This window comes from Micropterus salmoides, unplaced genomic scaffold, assembly GCF_014851395.1.
Source record: "Micropterus salmoides isolate LMB-PRFRI ecotype aquatic unplaced genomic scaffold, ASM1485139v1 Ms_hic_scaffold_14, whole genome shotgun sequence".
Classification (NCBI taxonomy): Eukaryota; Metazoa; Chordata; class Actinopteri; order Centrarchiformes; family Centrarchidae; genus Micropterus; species Micropterus salmoides.
In genome coordinates this window covers 26,188,354-26,211,732 of record NW_024040485.1, presented here as the reverse complement: position 1 = coordinate 26,211,732, position 23,379 = coordinate 26,188,354, and the positions used below count along the sequence as shown (strand labels likewise).

The window sequence follows — 23,379 nt, the reverse complement described above, 5'->3', positions numbered from 1 at the left end:
ATGCTACATAAACAGCACTGCATCAATAGTTTCATCACTACAAGCAACACCTTTCACATTACACGTAGTAATTTGATCCAAGTGCAGCTTTAAATTCTAAACAATATTTTAGGTCAGACAATTTAACATTATGGATGCAATTAACACTCATTTTCAGTTTATCTGTATTCGTTTAAAAATATAAAGAAAACAATCACAATTTTCCACCAGTTGATGTCTTGAATTTAGTGGTTTTGTCCAACCAGTGGTCCTCCAAGATTTAGTGAACTGGAAAAAGCAAAGGTTTAGCAATTTGAGAAATGAAAAATTAATCAATCAATTAATCATCAAAATTGTTGCCGTTTAATTTTTCCTTATAAATCTGATTCATTAACAAAAAAATGAGTGATTGGAAATTAGTGAACAAAACTCTAGGTGTTAATCAGGTTGTTAATGCAGATCAAGAGTTTAACAAACTAATCCGACCAAGGCCTTTACATAACAATACATCACGCTTTCTTTTGTGTAGCATTTCTTTTACAGAGGAGTTTACAAAAACTTTTAACAATCAAATATACAGCTAATCAGACTCAGGTCCTCAGACAGGATTGATGTCAGCTTTTGGTCTTTAGGAGGGGCGCACCTCCAGATTGACAGATTGATGATTCAAGAGGATTCTTACCATGAGAAATGTAGCTTCCTATAATAATAAAGTAACAGGTTTTCACTGAGTGCCAGCAGCATTTCGAGCTGGTCCTGGCAAGCCCCGTGTGGCCTTTCTTGGTGTTTGGAAAAATGACTCTTTCCTGGCTTTGTGGTATTTGATATCAAAAGCATTCTTCAGCCTTCTCCTCACCAGTCAGCTTCAGTTGCAGTCTATTGAGCCGACTGAAACAGTCACCTGGCAACATGCTAAAACTAGTGCCTGGTTTCAGTTCACAGATTCAATACACCAAGTCAGACCACCAAAGGTTCTCCTAACTAGCATGCATAGCAACCCCATTTCAAAAATGTCACAGTGGGTTGCTTTTATTTTTATTTGATGATTCACGTAATTCTTTAGGCAACAGTAAAACCTCAGCTTTGAGGGAGACCAGCTGGACACTGCAACATGGAAAGCTAAAGGGTTCTTTGACTGGAATTAGTTTAGTTTGAATAGAAAGGTGGAGAGAAGGAGGAGAAAAAAAAAAGAAAAGAGCAGAAACTGAACAATTGAGAAGGGTCTGATCATAGTCTTTAGGATTTTCCCACCATGACACACACACACACACACACACACACACACACACACACACAGGCCCCAGGCCTCAGTAACCACTGGCTTCCAACTGAAATGGTCTTTGTAAGTTAAAAGGTGTGCCCGGATAGGCTAAAGACCCCTGCAACAAAAGTGGTGGTTAAATAGCATGGCAACCCCCCTAGGGATGTAGGCCCGGGTCAGTATGGGTATGTAGTGTGTGTGTGTGTGTGTGTGTGTGTGTGTGTGTGTGTGTGTGTGTGTGTGTGTGTGTGTGTGTGTGTTAAATACTGTTAGTTTAGTGTGTACGGGAACAGTGTTGAGACTGTATTAAAACCACAGAGTGTGTGCTGTGTGCTCTGTGTATGAGCCAATATCTGGATTGCGTGGCAGCCACAGGGGAAGCAGCTAATAGTCATGAATGTGAACAGGCATCTGTTACTGTGGGGCCTCTGCTGTTTTCTGTCTCATGACCCCTAAACCATGGGAACGCCTGCTCACTGCACACGGATCCTATTTATGTACGATGAACCAAACTTAAATCCATTTAAAATGATTGAAAATATTTGTTTTCACATTACAGTTAACAGTTTTCTATTCAATCCCCACGCTGTATTAAGGCCGTACTTAAAAATATCTACAATGGGTCAAATGCCTAAGTATAATTAAAGGGGCTGCTGGTAGTGATGAATAGTGAGAGAATTGTTACCCCACTCTGCAGTCGTGCAGCTCTACAGAGTGCTTCTTTTCTGGCATTTTTTAACTCATTGTTTTGGTTTTCTGGCCCACAACTTTACTGTTTTTGTTCAGCCTCAGTTCTCTCATAGACCTCATTTCCAGCAGCAGCTGTGTATTGTTGTTTGAAAACCTGCTATAAAGTTTGCAACTAGTGAAAATAGTTCAGAAAAAACAGATTTTGCTAATGTTGCTTTGTGTCTGCTGGAGGTGTAAAAAGGGAATTATTTTGCCCACTATATGAACTTTATACAGTACTAATATGTCAATGATGTGTTCAACTTATTCCACGGCTGTTCTTGATGCCTGTGTTAGCCCCAACATGACACTTAATATTGGGTTTTAACATCCAATCTGTGTTTTTTTGCTTCTAAACATTTAGTTCTCAACATGTGCTCTACATTTTTTTTTCGCAAAGCAGGTGCAAACATTTACTTGCTTTATAAATCACAACATGAATGGCAGCTGTTCTTTTTGGCATTCAATAAACAGATCATGATGGCTTATAAATGATGCTCAACAATGGAGACACCTTGAAAGTGATAAATGAATAAATAATCACATAAAAGGCTGCCACATTTGCATGCCAAGAAAAAGAACTCAAATACTGCCATAGACATTCAAAACAGCCTCCCCTCTCAAAAGATTCAAACAGCACAACAGCTGGACTCAAATTTGATTTAATAACTTCTTTCACCAAAAGCCCATCAGCTGCAGAGCAGCCAGGTCAGGTCAGTGAAACACAATCTGTGCGGCCCTGGGAGATGGTCCAACTGCAAAAAGGCTTGTGCTGAAAACAGACTGCTATCAGCTGCTGGATTCAGGCAGCCTCTGTGCCACGAGTTAACTCCATCATCCCATTCAATTTGATGGAAAACTCTCTCCAAAACACACTTTAATAAATCTATGAGGAGCTTCACAGATCAAGAACGATTCATTACCTTCTCTGAACTTGTTCCTAGATGTGATCTTAACCTTAAACCCAAGTCATAAGAAACAAAAAGTAGTCAAAATGTCCACAGCTGGGATGATAACACTTTTTTTCGCTCAGTCACAGACACAATCGTCAAAGTCATCACTGCCACCCTGGGAAGGCTGTACTCCCGGTGGCTGTTGTGTGTGGGCTCAATGGTCAAAAGTAGTAGGAAACAAGAGATGGAAAACACAGAGGACAAAGAGGTCATGTCAAGGGTAAGTATAGCAGCTCTGGCGCTCACCATGACAGAGAGGGGAGACAGAAACCCCAATCAGAGAGAATTAACCTGACAAACCCTCTTCAATCACAGGTCTCTTCTCACATCTGGTGGGCGATGGAACAGTGGATAAGGCACATGCCTTTGGTATACCAGGCTTCAATTCCCATGTGACACATCCACCAATGTGTCCCTGAGCAAGACACTTAACCCCTAGTTGTTCCAGAGAAGTGAGACCTCTGATAAACATAGCAATTGTAAGCTGCTTTGGATAAAAGTGTCAGCTAAATTACTAATTATAGAAATTATTATATTATTCTGGGTCTTCTTTTCCAATTCGACCACGCTGACTGAGAGTTGAAAGACGATTAAAAAAGGTAATATCTCTGAGCACATGGACTTCTTTCACTGCAAAAGTTGAAACGTCAGAGGGGAGGAGAGGTAAGGAGGAACAGAGTGAGGGGTAGTGTCCTGTTGTTTAAAGCAGCATCGTCATCAACAATGCTGCTTTAAACATCAGCTCATTTGTTATCTCACCATCGAAAACATGTCCTGTAATGATTATGAATACTGTAACACCAGCAGGTGCACAAAAACAGCTGAGCAAAACTATTTTTAACTTCCTAGATATTTTTAATCCAGAAATGAAACATACAGCCTAAATTAAGACAAAAATAATGTAAAGTAATTATTGACATCATATATTTTAGACTTTGTGTCTATTTCTTTGGCGTTACACACTCTTTTCTGTGGTTTTTCATTCATCTTTAAGTTTAACAGTAATGCCACACTTTCTCTGTTTCCAGAATCTCAAATGTGAGGACACGCTGCTTGTCTTTGGTTTATGTCATTGTAAAGTGAATATTATTGGATTTTGAACTGTTGATCAGAAAATAAAAAGCAATTTGAAGATGCTGTTTTGGTCTTTGGGAAATTATTATATTTTAGTTTCTCTTCATGGGTTCACTTCTAGCATTGATTTCTAAAGTTCATTAGCACAACATGTTTCGGCGTCTCTGTACTTAAGTGTGTTGTTCCCATCAGACAACTTAGCAAACAGCAGGAAGCGCAAAGAACAGCAATACTGTTGATTTATTACAGCAAAGTACTTATCTTTAACAGCAGCACAGAAAAAAAAGAATAAAAGGATATATCTTTAACAAACTCAACTAACCAATCAGATGAAAGGACAGTTTGGCTGTCCACCAATCAGCAGTGTCTGCTGGGAACCTGCAGATGCCTCCAGAGAAGAGGAAGAGGAAAAACTTGAAAACATGAAAGTGCTTTTTGGTGTTCGAAGCAGATGAGATAAGATACCATTTAATTGCTTCTTTCATAAGCGCAGCTTTAATCCCATTGTTACAGCAGTGGTGTTTCATCCCACTGATAACTCACAACACTTTGAACACTGATTTACACACACATACACGCACACAGTATATATGTATATATACACACACACAGATTTCCTTTCTGCTGCCATGGCAGAAAAAGTGCTTAGCGTGCCACATGCTCCCCCTTTTCTAGGCAAAATTTAACTAGGTGGAAATTAGACTTTAAAATAAAAGTAGATGGGAATATACAGATCACGCTTGGTGTGTGTGTGTGTGTGTGAGAGAGTGAGTTCGAGAGCGGAACAGAAAGTTAAGGAGGGGGAAGGCGAAGAGAATTTAAGATAGGATGCTGGATCTTTTTCTGCATTCAACACCATCTCCGTCAAGGTCAAGACAGGAAGCAAAACCAAAAACAAACAAATCACCAAAAAGTAAGTAAAAGGCAAAATAAAATTGTCATATCAGAGAAGTTTTCATGAGTTGGAACTCATTTCTAAACAGATGCATAAGCAGACATACACACACACACACACACACACACACACACACACACACAGGTTTACAGGACAGAGCAAGACACTAGACAAAATAAAAAAAACTCAACTCCACTCCACCCCCACACACATACACAAGGTCCTGTGGTGAAAGGCAGTAGAGAAGGCACCTAATCCTGTTATAGCATGACAACTACTAGAAACCCTGTATTCAGTGATATATGCCGACACTTGGACACACACACACACACTGAAGCACAAGTGGTTTGGGTTCAAACTTCTTGAGGCCATCTTACAAAAGGTAATGTTTCTAACAGCTGCATTAGCAAGATGGTTTTTATCCAGGATCCATTTGTTCATTATGTTATCTGTAGAAATGCACAGCTGTGCTATTCTGTCTGTCTGTCTGCTTAGTGTATAGTCCAGAAATGGGTTTTTGGCAATAGTATTGTCAATTATATGAAGCTCTATGAGGTCAATTTTGTGCCCTGAATAATGAAGGTCAGTCATTTCAGATTTTAATATCTCATTTTGGGTTTAAGAAACTCTGACTCTGACATGGGGTGGGATAACATGATAAGTTAATATTATTCTCCCCAACACATGTCAAAATAGGTCATACATCAGTGGATGTACAAAGAACATTTTCAGACCCAGACCGATGTTCTCAAGCTGTGGAGGAAAACAGATTCTTCCCTTTCTGTATTACACGGTAACCAAAATCCAGGCTTTAATCAAAGGCAGAAGTTGGTTAAGTCATTATTTAAAGCTGTTGGCAAGCAGGTCAAAGGCTGTAATATATCCTCTGCTCTGGAAACTTCTGTGATCACAGGATATTCATCCCAATCAGCAATTAGCCACGTCCACATTGTTACAAGTGCTGCATACAACATGACATGTTGAGGGTTATGTGATATACTTTGGTAAAGTGACAAAGTAGTTAAATTCTCAAAAATGTTGGGAGAAATAAACGGGAACTAGCCGCATTTCCATTTGCTGCACTGAAGCTTATCCTGAATGTGTAAATGCATCAACCATCAAGTGGTTAGAGCTGAAACATTTGTGTTGATTCATCAATAAGTCAATCAACGGAAAATTAATCAGCGACAACAAACGTTACGGTAATTTTTCAAGCAAAAACAATACGATTAGTTTTATATATGAGGGTAAACCTAATTTTGATTTACTTTTGGTTTTGACTGACTGAATGTTTTATGTTGTTGTTTTTAAATTGGAGCTATTCTTAATGTGCAAGGAACACACTTTTCTTCCCCTGTATACAGTATATCTTCATTGTAATTCAGTTCACAAGAACTGTTGACAAAACATGTTTCCTCATCAGGTGATCAACAGAACTTTTTTTAATAAATCGAGCAATCAACATCTGCGATGCCCACTTAGCTTTTCTAAGTTCATGCATCACAGGCCGTTATAATTAAATGGAAAGGGAGCCAGTCTTCTACCAGTCTAAAATAACGTTGGCCCAAAAACAACAACAAAAAACATCCACTGTGTCTGTCGCCTCCATCTTTGTTTGGGTGCGAGGAGGGAAGAGGTGGCTGGTTGGGGTGAGTAGGGTGTGTGAACAGACGGGCCAGGAAAGGGCATGGAGACACTTAAAGAGGAGGTGGAGGAGGAGGGCAACATTTGTGCATGTGTGTGTGAGTGCATGCGTGTAAAGGGGTGAGAGGTCTCGACCAGACTGATCCTCACGGCTGTTGACCACATTAATCATGTTGCACAGAGAGGAGCGGTGTGTGTGTGTGTGTATGGTGGGAGCTTGTCCTCTTCTGTCCCGTGTGTGTGTTGCTGCACTTGACTGCTCCTATCAATTCAATTTCATTCCTCCCTCTACTCCCTTCTTTTCTCAGGGCATCCACCTCCCCCACCATAGACCTCAGTAGTCTCTCTCTCCCCCTGTGTGTGATGGACTGCTGAGAGCCTAATGAGGTCCCTCCCTCCCCTTTGGCTTTTTGGTGACTGCGGAGTGTGTGTGTGTGTGTGTGTGTGTGTGAAGGGGGAAGGGAGAGCCAGAGGTGACAGGTTGGTTATGTACTTCTACATTTGCCTTTCAGCTCCCCCCTTCCTCCCTCCTTTCCCTCCTTCCTTGCTTGCTTCACACCTGCTCTCACTCTCTCCCCGTTCCCTCCTTTTTGCCTTCCTTCACACCCTTTCTCCTTCTCTTCTGTTCCTTCCTTCTCCCTCCCCTTCATCTCTTTTCTCACCCATCCCATCTCCGCATTCCCCCTTTTTCATCCTCACCTCCTGTCCTCCTCCTTCTCCTCCTCTCTCTGCAGTCAGTCTTAACATTCATTTGTCGGTGAGGCTGCGGCCTAATGGGCCATAGCAGGCCTTCCACTAAAGAAACCCACACAGAGTGCTGTTATTAGCAGGCAGGGAGATAAAGAGGCGGGCGGACCAGCAGAGGAAAGAGGAAGGAAACATAGCAAATTAATCTACGGAAAAGACGAGATAGAAAAAGTGTGTAAAGGGTAAACTGGGGTGATTCATGTTAACACAGACATCTTCTATACCCTCGCCTGAAACGATTATGTATCTGTCCCAGCCTGGCTTGTTCATAGAGGAAGAGGCCATCAATAGAGCAGCATGACCTCTTACAGATCAGATAGGTGAGTCACATTGAGGAAAAGGATGAAGAGGTACAACAATGTATAAAAACATCCTTTTCCCTGTCATAAAAAGGGGTTAACGTTTGAAAACATCTCTCTAATGTTTTTCATTAAAGGCCCAATCAACCATAAAATGCGAAGTATGTTCCCGTATATATGACTGATTCATCTTAGCGCAGGCATCTTCCACACTCTATTCTAATATGATTATGTATCTGTCCAACCAGTGAGCAGCCTGGCTTGTTCATAGAGGAAGAGGCCATCAATAGAGCAGCATGACCTCTTACAGATCAGATGGGTGAGTCACACCGAGGGAGAGGCTGAAGGGATACAACATCTATAAAAACACATTTTTCTCAGAATTGTGACAAAGGGGTTGATGCTTGTTGAAGTTTGAAAACATTTTGCTGATGTTTTCATTAAAGCCCCAGGCAACCATAAAATGTGAAGTAATATGAGTGCATTTCACTTACATACTGCAAAAAAGACGGGGCAAGCAATCCGAGAACTAAATGGTCAGACGGGTTGTAAACAAGCTAACAGTTGAGAGAAATTATCTAAACCACTTCATTTGGAGGAAAACGAAACATTAGTGTACCAAAAATGTCAGTAATAACCCATCACTTCACAGAAAAACTGTTTTCACATAACTACGGCAATGTATGGTAAACAGTGGTGAAGGTTGGTAACAAACAATTTCGGTAATTATTTTATCGTTCACTTTTGTTTCTCCTTCCAAATACATTTAGCTAACCTGGGAGTTTGTATTTAAAACCTGTATAATCATCTGACTTGTGTTTCTTGCCCTGTTCGACATCTTTTTAAAAATGTCATTAGCAAGAAGCAGATTTGACCATGCTAGAGGTGTAAGTAAGCATTTGCTTACTGATTTGATAGCCATAACAACGTTTTAAGGTCTATTTTGTCTATGCGATTACAGCTTCTTCTGCAGCCCCAGGTGGCCAGACAAGTCAGTGAATGCAGCTGTAACTTGCTGCTAGTGATCAAATGTATCTTTTGATACAGTATCCCATTTGAATATTACAGACCCATACAGTTTGAATTTTAGTGGTTAGACAATGACATTGCATTTTTCTACCTGCAATGCCTCTCAATTTAATACCATTTTTTACAGGTTTGCTGAACATTTGCAGCTGTAAGTAAACACAGCTATAGTGACATGCTTAGGCCACATCCACACTACTTCATTTTCGTTTTAAAAAAGCAGACCTTTTGCTACTTTGCACCTCCCGTCCAGACTAAAACGGCGAATCTGGAGACCTAAAACAGAGAAGTTTGAAAACGCTGCAGACCCTGTTATAGTTTTAAAACGCTGGCGACTGGCAAAAACGGAGGAATTACGATGCACACACTCATGTTTGGCTTCTTGATTGGGTCTTGCGCTTTTACACTACATCTGCATTCACACACACATTCATTCACTGGCGGAATAGCCACCAGGGGTAATTCGGGGTTCAGTATCTTACCGGGGATTGAACCGCCGACCTTCCGATTAACGGGCAACCCGCATTACTTCCTGAGCCACAGCCATGCAAAGAAAGTACTGTGTACATAACACTTACAGGCTACACTTGTACTGTGCATGTTGTCGTATTTATTTTGCAACAACTGCTTTCTGCCGCCACAGTCACTTTGTACTCCATACAAAGAAATATCTGGTGTGGGTCTTCGTCAGTAGCAGTACTTTCTTCATTCGCTAAATCTTCTGCAACTGCGGAGTAGACAATCTGCTTCCTGTTTACAGCGGCACATGCATGCCCAGTGTATGTGAACGGCCACCAGATGTGTGTTCCCAGTCGTTTTAATACAGACGGAGATCAACTCTAATATGCAGCTAAAATGCTGGTGTGGACGGAAATCGTTTTCATTTTAATATTCTGTTTTTAAACAAAATCGTATTAGCCTTAGAAAGTGGGACTGACTACTTGCACACAAAAAAATGGGAAATGGGAGTGGTTAAGACATTTTAGGACATTTAGGAGGTTAAAGAGTGATGTGCTGGTCACATTTCAGACTGACACAGCAAATGACTCAGAATAAGTCAGCCACACAGGAGGCCCTGGCCTATTTGTTAATGCACACTGACAGACTGAATCACCATAATAGGGGACTTGGTCTGGTCTGGAGTGATATTATTATTCGTAGTTTTAGCACTAAGTGCTTCCTTTAAAACCATATCCACACATTTGGGGAGAGAAAGGGAGCGATGAAAGATGACCAGGGTGAGACCAACCTTAGCAAATGAAAGATCAAATCACTTAAAGAGGTCAGATATGAATCACATATTAACTGTTAAATACAGCAGACAGAAATCTCAAAGGAACGTGACAGAGTTGCGAAGAGAAAGAGCACATCTGTAAGCCCCGATAATACTCAGCTGCACACATGAAAAAGAAAGAAAAAAAATACATGCAACATGGTTGTTGACTCCAATTTCCTGAGATCAAAGTCAACCAAATCTATGGAAATAGTTTCTAATCCAGCTATAATAGATGTCTCACACACAGTGGACTCCTATGGGCTCTCATCTGTCTTGCTGGCAGTAATAGCACTGTTGTTGTGAGGGGCTTTTGAGTGCTGCTGAGATCAGAAAAGCACATACAGGCACTCACTGCATTACACAACTGTGTGTGTATTCAAAGAGTGAAAAGAAAGGATATCTATGATCTACAACTGCCCATAGCAGGCGCAGATGGGCAATGCAATAAAGCACCAAATTCTCTGCATTCAAAGGAATAATGGAAAGCATCAGCACAGAGATCAAGAAACGATCAGGACTGGCTAACACAAAGCAGGGCATTATGGGAACAGTGCTTGAGTGATGTGGAACTTGCAAAAGATAATCGCATTATCTCAAGATTCTTTAAAGTGGCTCCTTTCCATTTGTTGCCATAGATAATATGGTGTTTTGTATTCATGCTGTGTACGTGTGTAATGTGTACACGACCACTGTATTCAGAGTGCGGTATCCCCAAAACTGGTTTCACTGGTATTTGCTCTGCCACACAGATGAAACCCAGAAACCCACAGCAGATGGCTCTGTGCAGTGTAAAAAGGTCAAATCTAATTTAATTGGCTCAGAGAATCACTGATCTTTTCAGTGCTATGGTTTAGTCTCTGTATATGCTCTTTGACTGCTCTTTTAGCATACAAAGAAAGAAAACAGAAAGGGCGCAGGGCAGAAAGAAATAGAAAATGATCACACATCCTCTTAGGGGAATAGTTTGACACACACATATATGATCATCTTATGTCTTGGCTAAAGTTAGATGAGAAGACTGATACCACTCTCACATCTGTAGGCATCTGTGAAGCTACAGCCAGCAGCTGGTTAGCTTAAAATATAGAGTGCAATCAATGGAGAAAGGTTACTGGTAGGAGTGCAGAGCCATGTTTCGGCCTTTACGCTAGGCTAAGACTTCACATTTAGCGTACATACATGAAAGTGGCATTGAATACAAAATAAAATTTTAAAAAGAAAGAGATAAGATATGTTGAATTTGTGGATAATTATACAAGTTTAGCCTTTTATATTGACATTTTTAAATTAAATTACATTAGGATCTGTCAATCCGATATGATTGATTGGATATCAGAAATATCACAAAACATAACTTTCTCTTTACGCTTTCAGGGCTCCTCCAAAATTGCCTGCAGCTAATAAAAAAAAAAAGACAACAGAAGACACACACCTTGAGTTCTGGAGAGATGAACAGAGTCGTGCTGCCTTTCCCTCCCCAAGTTAAAAAAGAAGAAGGAAAATAGGTTTGAGGTCAATACAATTTTAATCTGGGGTAAAATGACTCTATTGGAAAGGTCAGAACTTAAAGTTCAAGACAATTTCTTCATTATTCATACGAGTAGTGAAGGGTCCAAAAAAACTAAAACAAATCCACACAAAGAACTGTCACTGCTTTTCTCCCTCACTTAAATCATCCTGGATTTCCTTTCCTGTCGTGTTCCCTGCCACCAGCATTGCTTTTATTTTTAAAAAGAGGAAATGCCTCACTTAATCTCATGTGGGATGAGGTATGAGATTATATTACACAAGTAGTGCAGTAGAACCCCCCACCATCACAGTGTATGAGGCCAACAACCTGATCATAAGACAGAATTTGATTTTAGTTCTGTTTTGCATTTAAAATACCCCCTTTCCTCTTCCGTGTCTGTCAATTTTCCCCTTGCTCCCCAACATTTGTTAGGCAATTACAACCAAACGAGGACCTAATGGTCCGGCCTGCAAGCCTGAGCCTTCTCTTTCAAGTCCAGCCTCTCTCTGAGACATAGGCAGGGGCCAAATGTGTTTCACAACCTGGTAAACACACACTTGTACACACACAGAAAGCCAATAAAAGACAGGTGTGGAACCATGCAATAACAGAATACAGCAGACTGTCAGCTTGAAAAGCTAAAAGGATGAGGCCAGCATTGATCTTGGCTGATAATTGTACACCCACCACCCAAGGTAAAAGCACTGAAAGGTGGAGGAAAACACACAGAGCAAAAACAAGATGGGGAGGTATAAAAACAGCACAGGAGAAGCAACGTGTTTACTCTGTGTTTTTATCTCATCACATGTGGAGATGCAGATACACACACACACACACACACACACACACACACACACACACACATTGCACTGTTACACAACTGTAAGAAAGGAGCTGTTGTTGAGGGACGGAGCTGAGCAAACACTACCAACGGCAAAGAATGCCTTTTTTTGCCTGCTACTGCAAACAAGTCTGGGGTGGAAATGGCATAGCTGGAAATCGCAGCAAAAATGTGGCTGAAACACCTGAGGCCAGGTTTAAACAGAAAACACACAGGGGAAAAAACGGGAACAATGCTGGAAATACTGAAGGATACAGCAAGAAAGGAGGTATGATTCATTTTTAAAGGAGTGTGTTGTGAGGGTTATACTTCGACTTGAGCTTCCATTAAACCAGGTATTCAATGTTGATTTTTGTCTATGAATTGGTTTAAATTACACAGTGCTAATAATATACATACCCAATTAATGAAATCTGTACAAATGGTTAAAATGTTTGATTTCCCAGGAGACATTTTATTTTGCAAGAAAGTGATGCTATTTACCTCAAAAGTTTACATAGGCCTTATGGTGTTGCACTCGGCTGTAGACACACAAAAACTGAGGGACGTAGTGTGAAGAACGAAAAACAAAACACAGCTTATGTATGAGAGAGGTTCAACACCTGCAATCTTTCTCAACCCAGCCAATCACTATACATTAAGTAGGTGTGTGAATGACAGGTTGTAGGTTTTGGAAATGTAAAGAAATTGTCAGACACAGTCCCTCCTCTCCAACTCCAATGTCAGAACAGTGCGATATAGAGGGTTTCAGACAGCGTTTGACGCTGCATGTGTTCCCATTATTGCAAAAGTACCCACATATCCCCGCATTTTCGTAACTGCAGCTGGCACATGCTTTTTCGTAATTTGAAACATGGTGGCCTGTGACCATGCTGACTGCATTCCACTCTTTGTTGATGATGCAATGGCAACTTCCTCAAGGACGAGAGAGTGAGTATATACACATTAATGATTGCTGACCGTGAACACACAGCCATAGAGGAGACCATGCTGGACCCTTTAGCAGAGAGAGAAATATTCCCTTGAAAGTAATTTTAATGCAAAAGGTTTTTAGGAAAAATCATGATTAATCAAGGTTATGTTTTTGCTTTTTGCGGCTGTCTTAAGTGCAGTTGCTTAAAAATAGTGTATTTCAAACCTCACCTCTAACAAACTGCTTCAAACTTTCAGTGATTTTCCACAGTTACTTGGTGGTTTTGATTCACTGCCTAGACGACAGATCGGTTGGGAAAATCACAAGCGGCTGGACATTCAAAACATGTTAGAACTTGGTGTTAATCAACAAAAACTGGACCCACTGTTTAAATGACAAGCGTAGAGGACTAAGCAACGACACTGAGGCCCCATCCACACTACTCCGTTTTACTTTACAAACGGAGAATTAAAACGAATACGATCTCCGTCCACACTGGCGTCATCGTTTCTAAACTTCTCCATTTTAGGTCTTTGTTTTCGCCGTTGTAGTCTGGACGGGAGGTGCAAACGTAGCAAAAGGTCTCCGTTTTAATCTGCGGTTTAGCACTTTCCTGTTCCTCTTCCATCATGCCTTTTGTGTCTCAGATGTAACGTACAGATGGCCGCCTCCCTATCTGGTTGAAGAAGCCCTCAAACAACAACCTCTGATTAATGATTTTATATAATCAGCCCTTATGCGCTCTCACACACGTGTGCATACAGGTGCCTCTCCCTTTGATGAATACAACAACAGAGCATCCTTCTAATGGCCTCATCTTTCACGAGCCTCTCCGAGAGCTAATAAGAGTGCGGGGACGATTTGTTTTACCGATTTTCTTTTTTCGAGTGTGGCGGGCAAGGAATTAATTACACTGATTAAATATTGTCTGTCTGTGTTGTGCGCTGGGGAAGGGTTGAAGACAGACTCTGTGAGTGTGTGTATGTCTGTGTGTGTGCTAAGTGGCTAAAGTTGTGGCTCAGAATGGGTTCTGCTGTGAATCTACATGCGTAAATAAATATACAACAAATTCACTTAAGGAGGAGGAAGAAAATATGTGCTTTTGCAAATTAATGTTCAAGCATCCAGCTGCAATTACCTCTGCAGTGAAGGTTAAAGCACTTGCAAGTTAAAAATGCACCATTTCTTCATATCAAAGTGATTTAAATTAAAATGCATTTAAATAATAATAGCTTTTTTTAATAGAGCACCTATCCAAACAACAAAAACATCATTAAATTACACCGACATACATAAATAAATGGTGGAATTGAAATTAATAAATAAGATGACAAGTGAGAGAGGAGCAAAAAAAAAAATTTAAAGCTGCACTAAATTTTTTTTTTTACCACTTTGGTGCAACGCGACAAGCTGTTGACAAATCACTTAATCAAGTTGATGGCTAGCATGTTAGCAAACAGTACACATCCGGCAACTTTAGCAATCATTTGGAACCGTGTTTCTTGCCACCCGAGTCAGTTCTTGCTTTCCACCAAGTCCTGGGGGAAATATCTGGCCCTTCAGCTGCTAAATACTCCACTACATCCACCTGCTGTTTGGTGACTTTGTCTGTCTGCCATTTGGTGCTGAGCAGGTAACTCGCAGTGGGTTTGTCAGAGATTTTTAACTAGGCTGCTGGGCTGAGGCTGGAAAGAAGGCTCATGAGAGCAGTAAAAGTGAGTTCATCACCGTGAGTGGAATCTTTACATTACACAAGGTCATTTGATAAAAATATTGATAAGTGCAACTTTGAATTCTAATAGAACATATATTAATAAAAGGTTGCAACTAACAATGTCATTATGACTAATTCCTCTACTATTATTCCAATTTATCAATTCATTATTTGGTTTAAAAAGAAAAGCCATAAAAAGCGAGAAAAAGTCCCCGCCACACTTTCCAGGTGCCCCAAACCTCCACAGTCAAATGAAATAAAAAAGCAAATTTTCTGCAGTTTTGCTTGAGAATTGAACGCTTTATAACGTTACATTCAGTAGTAAGTTTGCTAGCATTAGCTAACTAACATTACATTAGGAACAAGTGCCCCACGAACAGCATTTGGCCAGATCTTGGAAAAATACAGCAAAAAAAAAGCTAGAAAATGACTCCTTTTACATTGGAGTCAATGGAGCGCAGCCCTGAAAGTGTCAGACCTCAGTTAGAGCGAGACCTCTACTGCGCTGTGATTGGTCAGCTGCAAATTCGGGGCAAGACTTAGTGAAGGGTCAATTGACTCAAAAGGTTTAGTCGTTTATCAAAATCGTTGCTGTTAAATTTTATGTAATTTGAAAGATCCTCCAATGTTAATATAAAAAATGATTATGGCAGCTTTAAAATGTAATCTACACAAGAGCAACAGCAAATTTGAATAAAACACAGTATTCATGAAACGTATGGAAAAGTAAAATGTATTACAGCATAATGAGTGCATCCAGCCAGACTGGACCAAAGACCAAATAGTCTCCAGGAACAATGAAACCCGCCATGTACACACATATATTATCAGCTAAGTCATATGGTGGTCTGGCGTCTGTGAAGTTACTCATGGTTACCCATAAGCACATGAGCCAACATCCCGACATTGTGGAAATGGTGCAGAGGCGCACGCCCAGAGTGTTATTGTCAACTGCCTGACCTCTTTCTCACTCTGTCATGACTGACTTTTTCCAGCTTCCCCCAGTCCCCCTGTCAAACCACTAACACTTCCTCAACCAGCAGCAGCCTCACGCATGAACAGTTGAGGAGATGGAGGGGTAGGAGTAAAAACAAAAACCTTTAAGATCTCGCCTTGGTTGACTAACAGCCTTTTGCTCAGCGCGTGTCCACAGACAGAATATGGTTAAAGTGCGAGTCCAGGATGGTTTTTACTGATGTAAGTTACAGTAACAGAGTGTGTGAAGAACATAAAAGAGCATGAAATATACAAAGCAGATGTTGAGTTGAACATGAAGGTTCATTGAGTGGAAAGCAGATAAAGAAATCAGAAAAGAAAGCAGAAAGGGAAATGAGAAAAGCACAGAGATAGAGATGTGGACAGAAGGATGGAAAGTGAGCGGTGTCAGTGGAGTCGAGTCAGGAAGAAAGATGGGAGATGAGGCCAGCGAGGATGAGCTCACCGCCTCCTTCTGTCTATAATTGCTCTTGAGCAACCAAAAAGTGGATTTACACCAGGCTCGCAAGCCTTTCCACAACAATGAACCCCATGGCCATACTGCCAGGAAATTACATCTGAGAAACTACTGACAAGACCATCCACCCACACCTCCCTCCACATTCAGCAAACTGAAAATCATACATGAAGTGACACTGAGTAAATATGGTGAAGTAGGAACACCACAGAAACTCCACACTAACAACCGTTGTAAGTTATGGGAAATAAAACGAAATATGATGCAAATAGCTGCTCTCCAATGGGGAGTTTATCAGAAATATTTTCCCCCGCAGGCGACCTCGATTGCCTACATTAACAACCACTTATGCGTTCTTCAGAGTAGAGTAGATGTAGTGCTAAAATTATCTTACAGAAAATTAATCTACATCAATTGCTTTATTGTTGAATTTATTTATCAAAACACATTGCGGAACCTTTGCTGTTTTCAGACTCTTAAATTTGAAGATTTGCAGCTTTTCTTTATGTTATTACTAACTGACAGCCACTTGCAATGCTGGTTTTGCTTGAAATGGCTGGATACTAATGCAAAAGTGACACTTTTTGATACCTTGTAATTTTTTTTTTCTGCTAAACCCATTGCATTTAGCCCAAATTCTCAAATGGCGTGCGTTCATCCCTGTCCGATCACAGAATAAGTTATGAAAAAGTATAAAACTGTCCAGACATTTGATATGCAAACTCTTAGTACTTGACAGTTTTCAGATACTTGAACACATTTAACTCCGTACCAGAAAAGTGCTGCTGTTCGATACCTAATTAAAAGGACCTGTTTTAGGAGCTTTTAGACATTTCAGGAGGGAGTTAAGAAGCCCCACAGTGTTTTCAGCCCAGTGACTGACTGTCCCATACTGTTTAATCCGGTTCAACTTCGCTGCCTCGCTTTGTCAGAGTCACCGGTGCTTCAAAAGGCGTCAGGGACCCATTACAGCTTTATGTAACGTGGCGGAGACAGGGACGTGCACACACATATACACACAGATCCCTCCCACCCCCCTTTTCTGTGAACAAGGGGTTTTTCTACAGCTGGGTAACAAAGCATGACCCAATAATCCCGAAGCTTGACTCAAAGCTTAAGAAACCCCCCTTCCCTCCCTCCTCTTATATCCCTTCCTCCCGCTCTCTGAGGACTTTATAAGGCTCTGGCAAGGGGGCTTCTGGCCGCACATGTGCGTGTATGTGGCATGTATAGGGGGTTTTTCAAATACAAGCACGCTTAGCTTTGATTATTCTAATTATGACTTGGAGCGAAGAGTAGATTATTATGAACACATGGGCCGATGCGTTGTTGATGAGCTCATATCTCTTCAATCCATCTGTATTACCGTTAAAAGAGGTCGACAGACAAAGGCCCTTGCGAGTAATGTACGGGGATGGAGGGCATCTTAGGGATAAACCAGTCAGTTTACACACAGGTCTTTAATGATAAACATTATCCATTTCTACTGAAATTACTCTTTTTTCCAAACCATTTCATTATTACGGTACTCAGTTTGCTGGAAGGTGCTGTGACATATGCAAAACATTTAGGGCAATAAGGATCAGCAGCCAGAGGCAAACAAGAAGTGAGGCACCATGTCCAGCAGATATTCTAATTTTCCCTGTAAATGAGATATGGTAACATTTTAAAAGTTGTGAAAAAAAACATTATGGTTCCCTGTTCCATTATGGAAATGAGATCTTCTATTGGTTAAACATTTGTTTTTCATTGTGGCAACAGTTGTCCTCGCACTTATCACACACTCATAGTCTGATCTTAAACTTTCCGTGACTCAGGCAGTGAATTTGTCGAGTCCTGCGCAGTAGAAAAGCAGATCACACATTTGCCACCTCCCTGGCACCGGATCCCCATTAGGCTAGTAATTACCTGACAAAGCAGATCTGGCTTTAGGCACACCGATTCTGAGAAACCGTGTCAAAAACAAGTCGAAAGACGAGCATGAGTTTCTAGGAACAGGAGCACCTGCTGAGCTTGTGATAGCTGTGAGGAATAACCAAAAAATAAATAAATCAAATATATCTCATGATAGCCTAGCTTGTGAGTTCATTACTTCAGTGTTTTCAGGGTTCCTGGTTGTTTGCTGTGTCATCAGTCTGTCATTTAGATTTTTCACTGACTTACTATAAGAGTGCCTGATTTGCCCAAAATTGATGGGTGTCTTTAAACTTTTAAGAAGCCAGTGAAAAAGAGTTTCCGCAACACTAAATCATAAATATTGACAAGAGCTACGTGGCAACCTAACCCACCTCAACTTGAGACTACTCCAGACAGTTTATGTCCCTGAATTGACTACAAGCAAATAAAAACTAAATTTAACTAAATTAAAGTTGTAAATAGAGCAAAAAAGTATTTGCTTTTGGTGTATAACCTAAATGCAGTCGCCTAAGATGCCATATTTTAAACCATGCATTATCAACATGCATGTGTCAGCATGCAGCCTTGTCTCATTCCCTATCTCTCCCCAGTAAGTTCCTCTTACAAAGTACATGGGGCCTGTCCATCTCGCTTTTCAACAAGTATTGCCACTATTTTAAGCGGCGATCATATTATGCCATGCCAGGTGAAAGCAATGTTAAGACAGATTTATAGGTGTGTAACACGATCCTTAATGAAGGCATTGTGTATGAGTGTGCTCGGTTCCCCGGCCTATATCCAAATCCAGCTGTGAAAAGAAAAAAATAAATAAATTGTTCTCCTGTTAAGTCAGTCAGTCAGTGAACCCTCCACAGCAACTGGCTCCCATCGTTCCGCAAAGTGAAGAACAAGCCAAATCTTATCTTGATGTCACACAGCTATTTAGCCTCTCTTGTGTTTTGTTGACAGTAAGACAAAACCACGCGCCTGCCTGCTATGACTGACCTTGGGGGAGAATGGAAACGATTTCGCTGGTGAGGCAGGTAAGACTGGAAGTGTTTGCTTTCGGGTGTAAGCTTTGTTTTGACCATTTAAATTTCAACTGAAGTTTAAACCCTATGGGAATTTAACCACAAAATTTACATTTGGTATTATGTGCTACAAACTTTACAATCATTGTATGGAGCCCTGTAGGTGTACACACCGGCATTAACAGATCACCCGCCTACTCCTACTAACACACATGACTTCACCTATGCGGGAGTTGGTGTGTTTATAATGACAGGAAGTGTTAAAAGCAGGTCATCAGCTTCTAACTTGCACCATTCACTCAAATGATGGTTTGCAAACAGTCCTTGCATATGGCACAAATGTAAGGCCCTGAGGCAATCAACAAAAAACGAAACTGGGACAACATCCCTGATTGTAAGAAACTGGCCTGATATATCAACTCTCTCAGACAGACTGAAACTTGCAAAACTTATCAAGCCAGACGCTACAAATCTCCATTTCATATTTGAAAGTCTCAAATTTCATTTAATTATGGGGTGGATCAATGAGCATTTATAAGATGCAATTAGATACAGCAGTCAGTCACAAGGCAGCAGCAGCAGCAGTTTGCTCCCACCACCACCCCCCAGATACCTTGGAGCAACATGAAACCCCAGACAAGCTCCAGTGGCTCTCACGCCATATGGCCTAAGAAAAATGCTCCTGGTACCCATAAATGGCTATTTGACTATCCATTGGTTTCATCTCATCAATTTCCCTGAAGTCTGAGCTCATTCTGCGGCTGTGTAGAGCCGGAGGTATGAAGCTAATGAGAGCGTGCGCGGAGATGGAGCTTTGCGGAATGGCCCTTTGTTTGGAAACAGCCTCTCTCTGCAGCGCTGGAAATGCGAGACGCTTATCGATCATTTCAACTGGAAGCCTTTTGTGTTGCAAGCGACTGAGAGGCTGCGGGCAAACGCACCACTAAAAGACAGTTTTACGCGATAAACACAGCGACACAGGGGTTGACTTTAATAATAAAAACAACACAAACACTCCAAAATGCGTGTATTTTCCACGTTGGTTGGCCACTGCGCTCTTTGTCCGGTCCGACGAGCAAATAAACAGAAAACTGTGGGGGGAGTTCGGATTAACGTTGGATTAATCATAATGAGAGAACCAATAACCGCCTTTGTTCCTTGCCTAAGCCACTCTCAACCGATGGCGAGTTGAGAGAAGGAAAAAAACGACTTTTGCGACGGGATATTTTGCACAAACAAAAATAAACCCCCGGCGCTATTAAACGCTGGGTCCTTTTGTATCCGCGTCTGTCAACCCTCCTCCTCAGCGCCTCCCCCTGCCTCTCTGCCGGGGCTCCAGCCAGCTCCCACCGTCGACGAGGACCCCCGGAGAAGAAGAAGAAAAGTGCTGATAGTTGCCGAAACACCTCTTGTTTATTACTCAGTGAGGCGTCAACGTAAAAGCAGAACACGGCAAAGACGCAGTAGTCAGCGGTAGAGAAACTGTGTAATGAAAACCTACAATAGGAAGCCCTTTAATTTTTTTATCAGCAGCTGGTCGGCTAACGCTAGCGCGCAACCTTATCTTCGCTTCCTTTTTCACGGAGAGGCCAAAAAAAGCTCGAACTTTGACCAATAAATGTGTCTCTGTATGGCCCACTAAACTAAAAACACACGCAGACCCGTATGTGGTTGTGTGCGCGGGGGGAACTGACGCTTTGCATACTTTCCACGATAGCAGGGAAAACTTCCATCAATCATCCCCAGTAAAGATCCAGCCGCAGACACTTTTACACGGTCCACAGTGTTTGTGCCAAAAAAAAAATCTTCGCTTCGGTTAGAGTGAAATGTCCCACTTACCGACTTGTAAAACGTTTTCCACACAGCCGGTCTCTAGCAGCCTGATACCCCGGCGGAAAGGCAGTCCGTCTCCGGTTCCCACTGCTCCGGCTGCCCCCACGGTAGCCGCCGCACCGGCTGTAGATCCTCCGCCACCGCCGGCGGTTGTAGCTCCGGATCCCGCACCCCCAGCGCCACCGGTAGCCGCCGAGGGACCCTCCTCGCCGGCCACTCGGCACTGAAACGAAGAGTACATGCATATCTCCTTTTCGTTGCGGGGAAACGACCAGTAGACGATGCGGCGCTGGACTGGCTCCGGGATCCGCTCGAAGCGCTCCTCTACTCTCTCAAAGGCCCACTTTTCCGCTACTGCCTTCGCGGCGCAGTCCAGAAGCGACTCCGGGGAACGGTACCGGGAGCTGGGCAACCCGCTGCCGTGGCCGGGCCCCGGGCCGGGACCTCGGGGAGCAGGGCGCAGGCAGGGTCGCTTGCTGGCCGGTGGTAAGGAAAGGAGAGGATGGGGCTGTTCTCTGCGTCCTTCCGCCATGGCGAGCCGATCAACACTGACGAGACGGACGGTGTGCGGACACCGAGCAGCAGCAGGAAGCCGAGTACACACACACTCACAAACACACACACATACGCACTCACTCACACACACTCTCCGAGCAGCCAGCGTGAAACCAGACAGGATCTCAGACAAGACTTCCGATCATAACTTTCAAAATAAAACTTGCAAGTGGGCGTCACAATTTAACAACACAAACAAGAAAGTAGTCCTATTTTACACGTCAAAGTTTTGACTCGCTGAAAGGTTTGTTAGTTGTTAAAGGGATCAAGAAGGTTTCATCTTATCTCTCTGGCCAACCCATAAACCTGTCACTTTTATTGCATTTTATTGCATATCTAATTTGTGATTTGTTCCTTATTTCAGCTTTATTCAGCTCATTCACTCTATCAACCTATTTGCAATATCATTTGTCATACATGTATGTCAAATTTGGAGCGGCTTATTATTCCAAGGTAAAGAAAGTGAATCGCATTACTTGGTCTCTAACTTACTTACTCTTGCTTAATTTATTAGAGATGCTTAGCAAGTGTTACTTTGTTGGCTATGACTAGTTTGCCTGTGGTTTTATAGTACAGGATCATAATCAGAATAGGCTGGAGTGGAGGGGAGTTGTCCAGCTGCAAACAGAGGTCTTCCTTAAATTTGAAGACTAATACGGTAAAAAAAACCACTTATAATAATAAAACACTAATAAAATTGCTTCTTATTTTTCATAAACGTAACTTTAGGTGATCATGCTGGAAATTCATTCAAGCCACCATTGCCTGAATGAACAGAACAGAAATGTTTGTAAAACAAGAATAAATGATCATTTATTTATATACCTAACCCTATTCATGGGACACTTCTCTAATTCTTTATAGGGATTTCTCCCCAGAGGAAGAAAAAGTATGGAACTTTTACTTAACAGTTGACTTATTCTCTAAATTTCAAGTTTTTACACCCTCTTCTCTGACCCTATTTTCTGTGAGTCGTTTTTAACCTGAAGTCCATTGGTTGCCTTTTCCCCCAGGGTTTTCTCTTTCCCTCTGGTGCAGAGATGTGGACAAGTGTTCAGGATGCTAAATGATTCTAAGATCATATTTTGGAGATGACATGCGTTGTGAAAAGTTAATAACAAGGTCTGACTCAGGTGTGTCTTGATCCCTTTTTAGCCTTTGTGGCTACTTTGGTCCTTTAGGCTGCTACCATTTGTCCTTCCAAGCCATGTCAGCTGTCCATTGGTGCTACTGTTTCATCATCCTACAGTGTGGACCTGCTCTGGCTCATGTCTTTCTGGCTTCATCTTCATGCTTCCCCACAGCCTTGGTTTCTAGCTGCAGAAACTACAGTGTAGCTGCCATCTCTCAAGTCTTTTTGTGGCATTAAGAATATTGCATCAGTGTCTGTTTAGGTGGGGAAATGGGAAGCAAGCCCAAATATCATTCTACATTCAATATGACACAGTGTCTAAAATGTGTATCAACTTTTTTTGTGCAGCTTGCAATTAGTTTGTTGAATTAAAGTCTCCTGGTAATAGCAAGTCTTTTATTTTAAAAGCCAGATCTCTTAATTTCCTGTCTCTTATGCTATGTCTGTGTGACTTGATGCAGCTGAGCAGGCAGAGAGAGCAAAAGCCAGAATGAGAGAGAGAGAGCTAGCTAGAAGGGGAGGGGATCTGTAGATTGATGGGAGGTGGAGGATGTTACACATCACTAACCAGCACAATAACAACACACTCCAGTCTCTGATCAGTATGGCATGCCAGCT

The 23,379-nt window shown here is 41.7% G+C and overlaps 1 protein-coding gene across 1 annotated transcript in view; it reads right to left on the bottom strand.

Moving 5' to 3' along the window:
- The window catches only part of zswim5 (zinc finger, SWIM-type containing 5), a 67,574-nt gene extending 45,856 nt beyond the window's left edge, over positions 1-21,718 (bottom strand). Inside the window, exon 1 of the mRNA XM_038718772.1 lies at positions 21,081-21,718. Coding sequence (XP_038574700.1) covers positions 21,081-21,606 — 526 coding nt within the window. The 5' untranslated portion in view covers positions 21,607-21,718. The remainder of the gene's footprint in view (positions 1-21,080) is intronic.
- Positions 21,719-23,379: the final 1,661 nt, after the last annotated feature.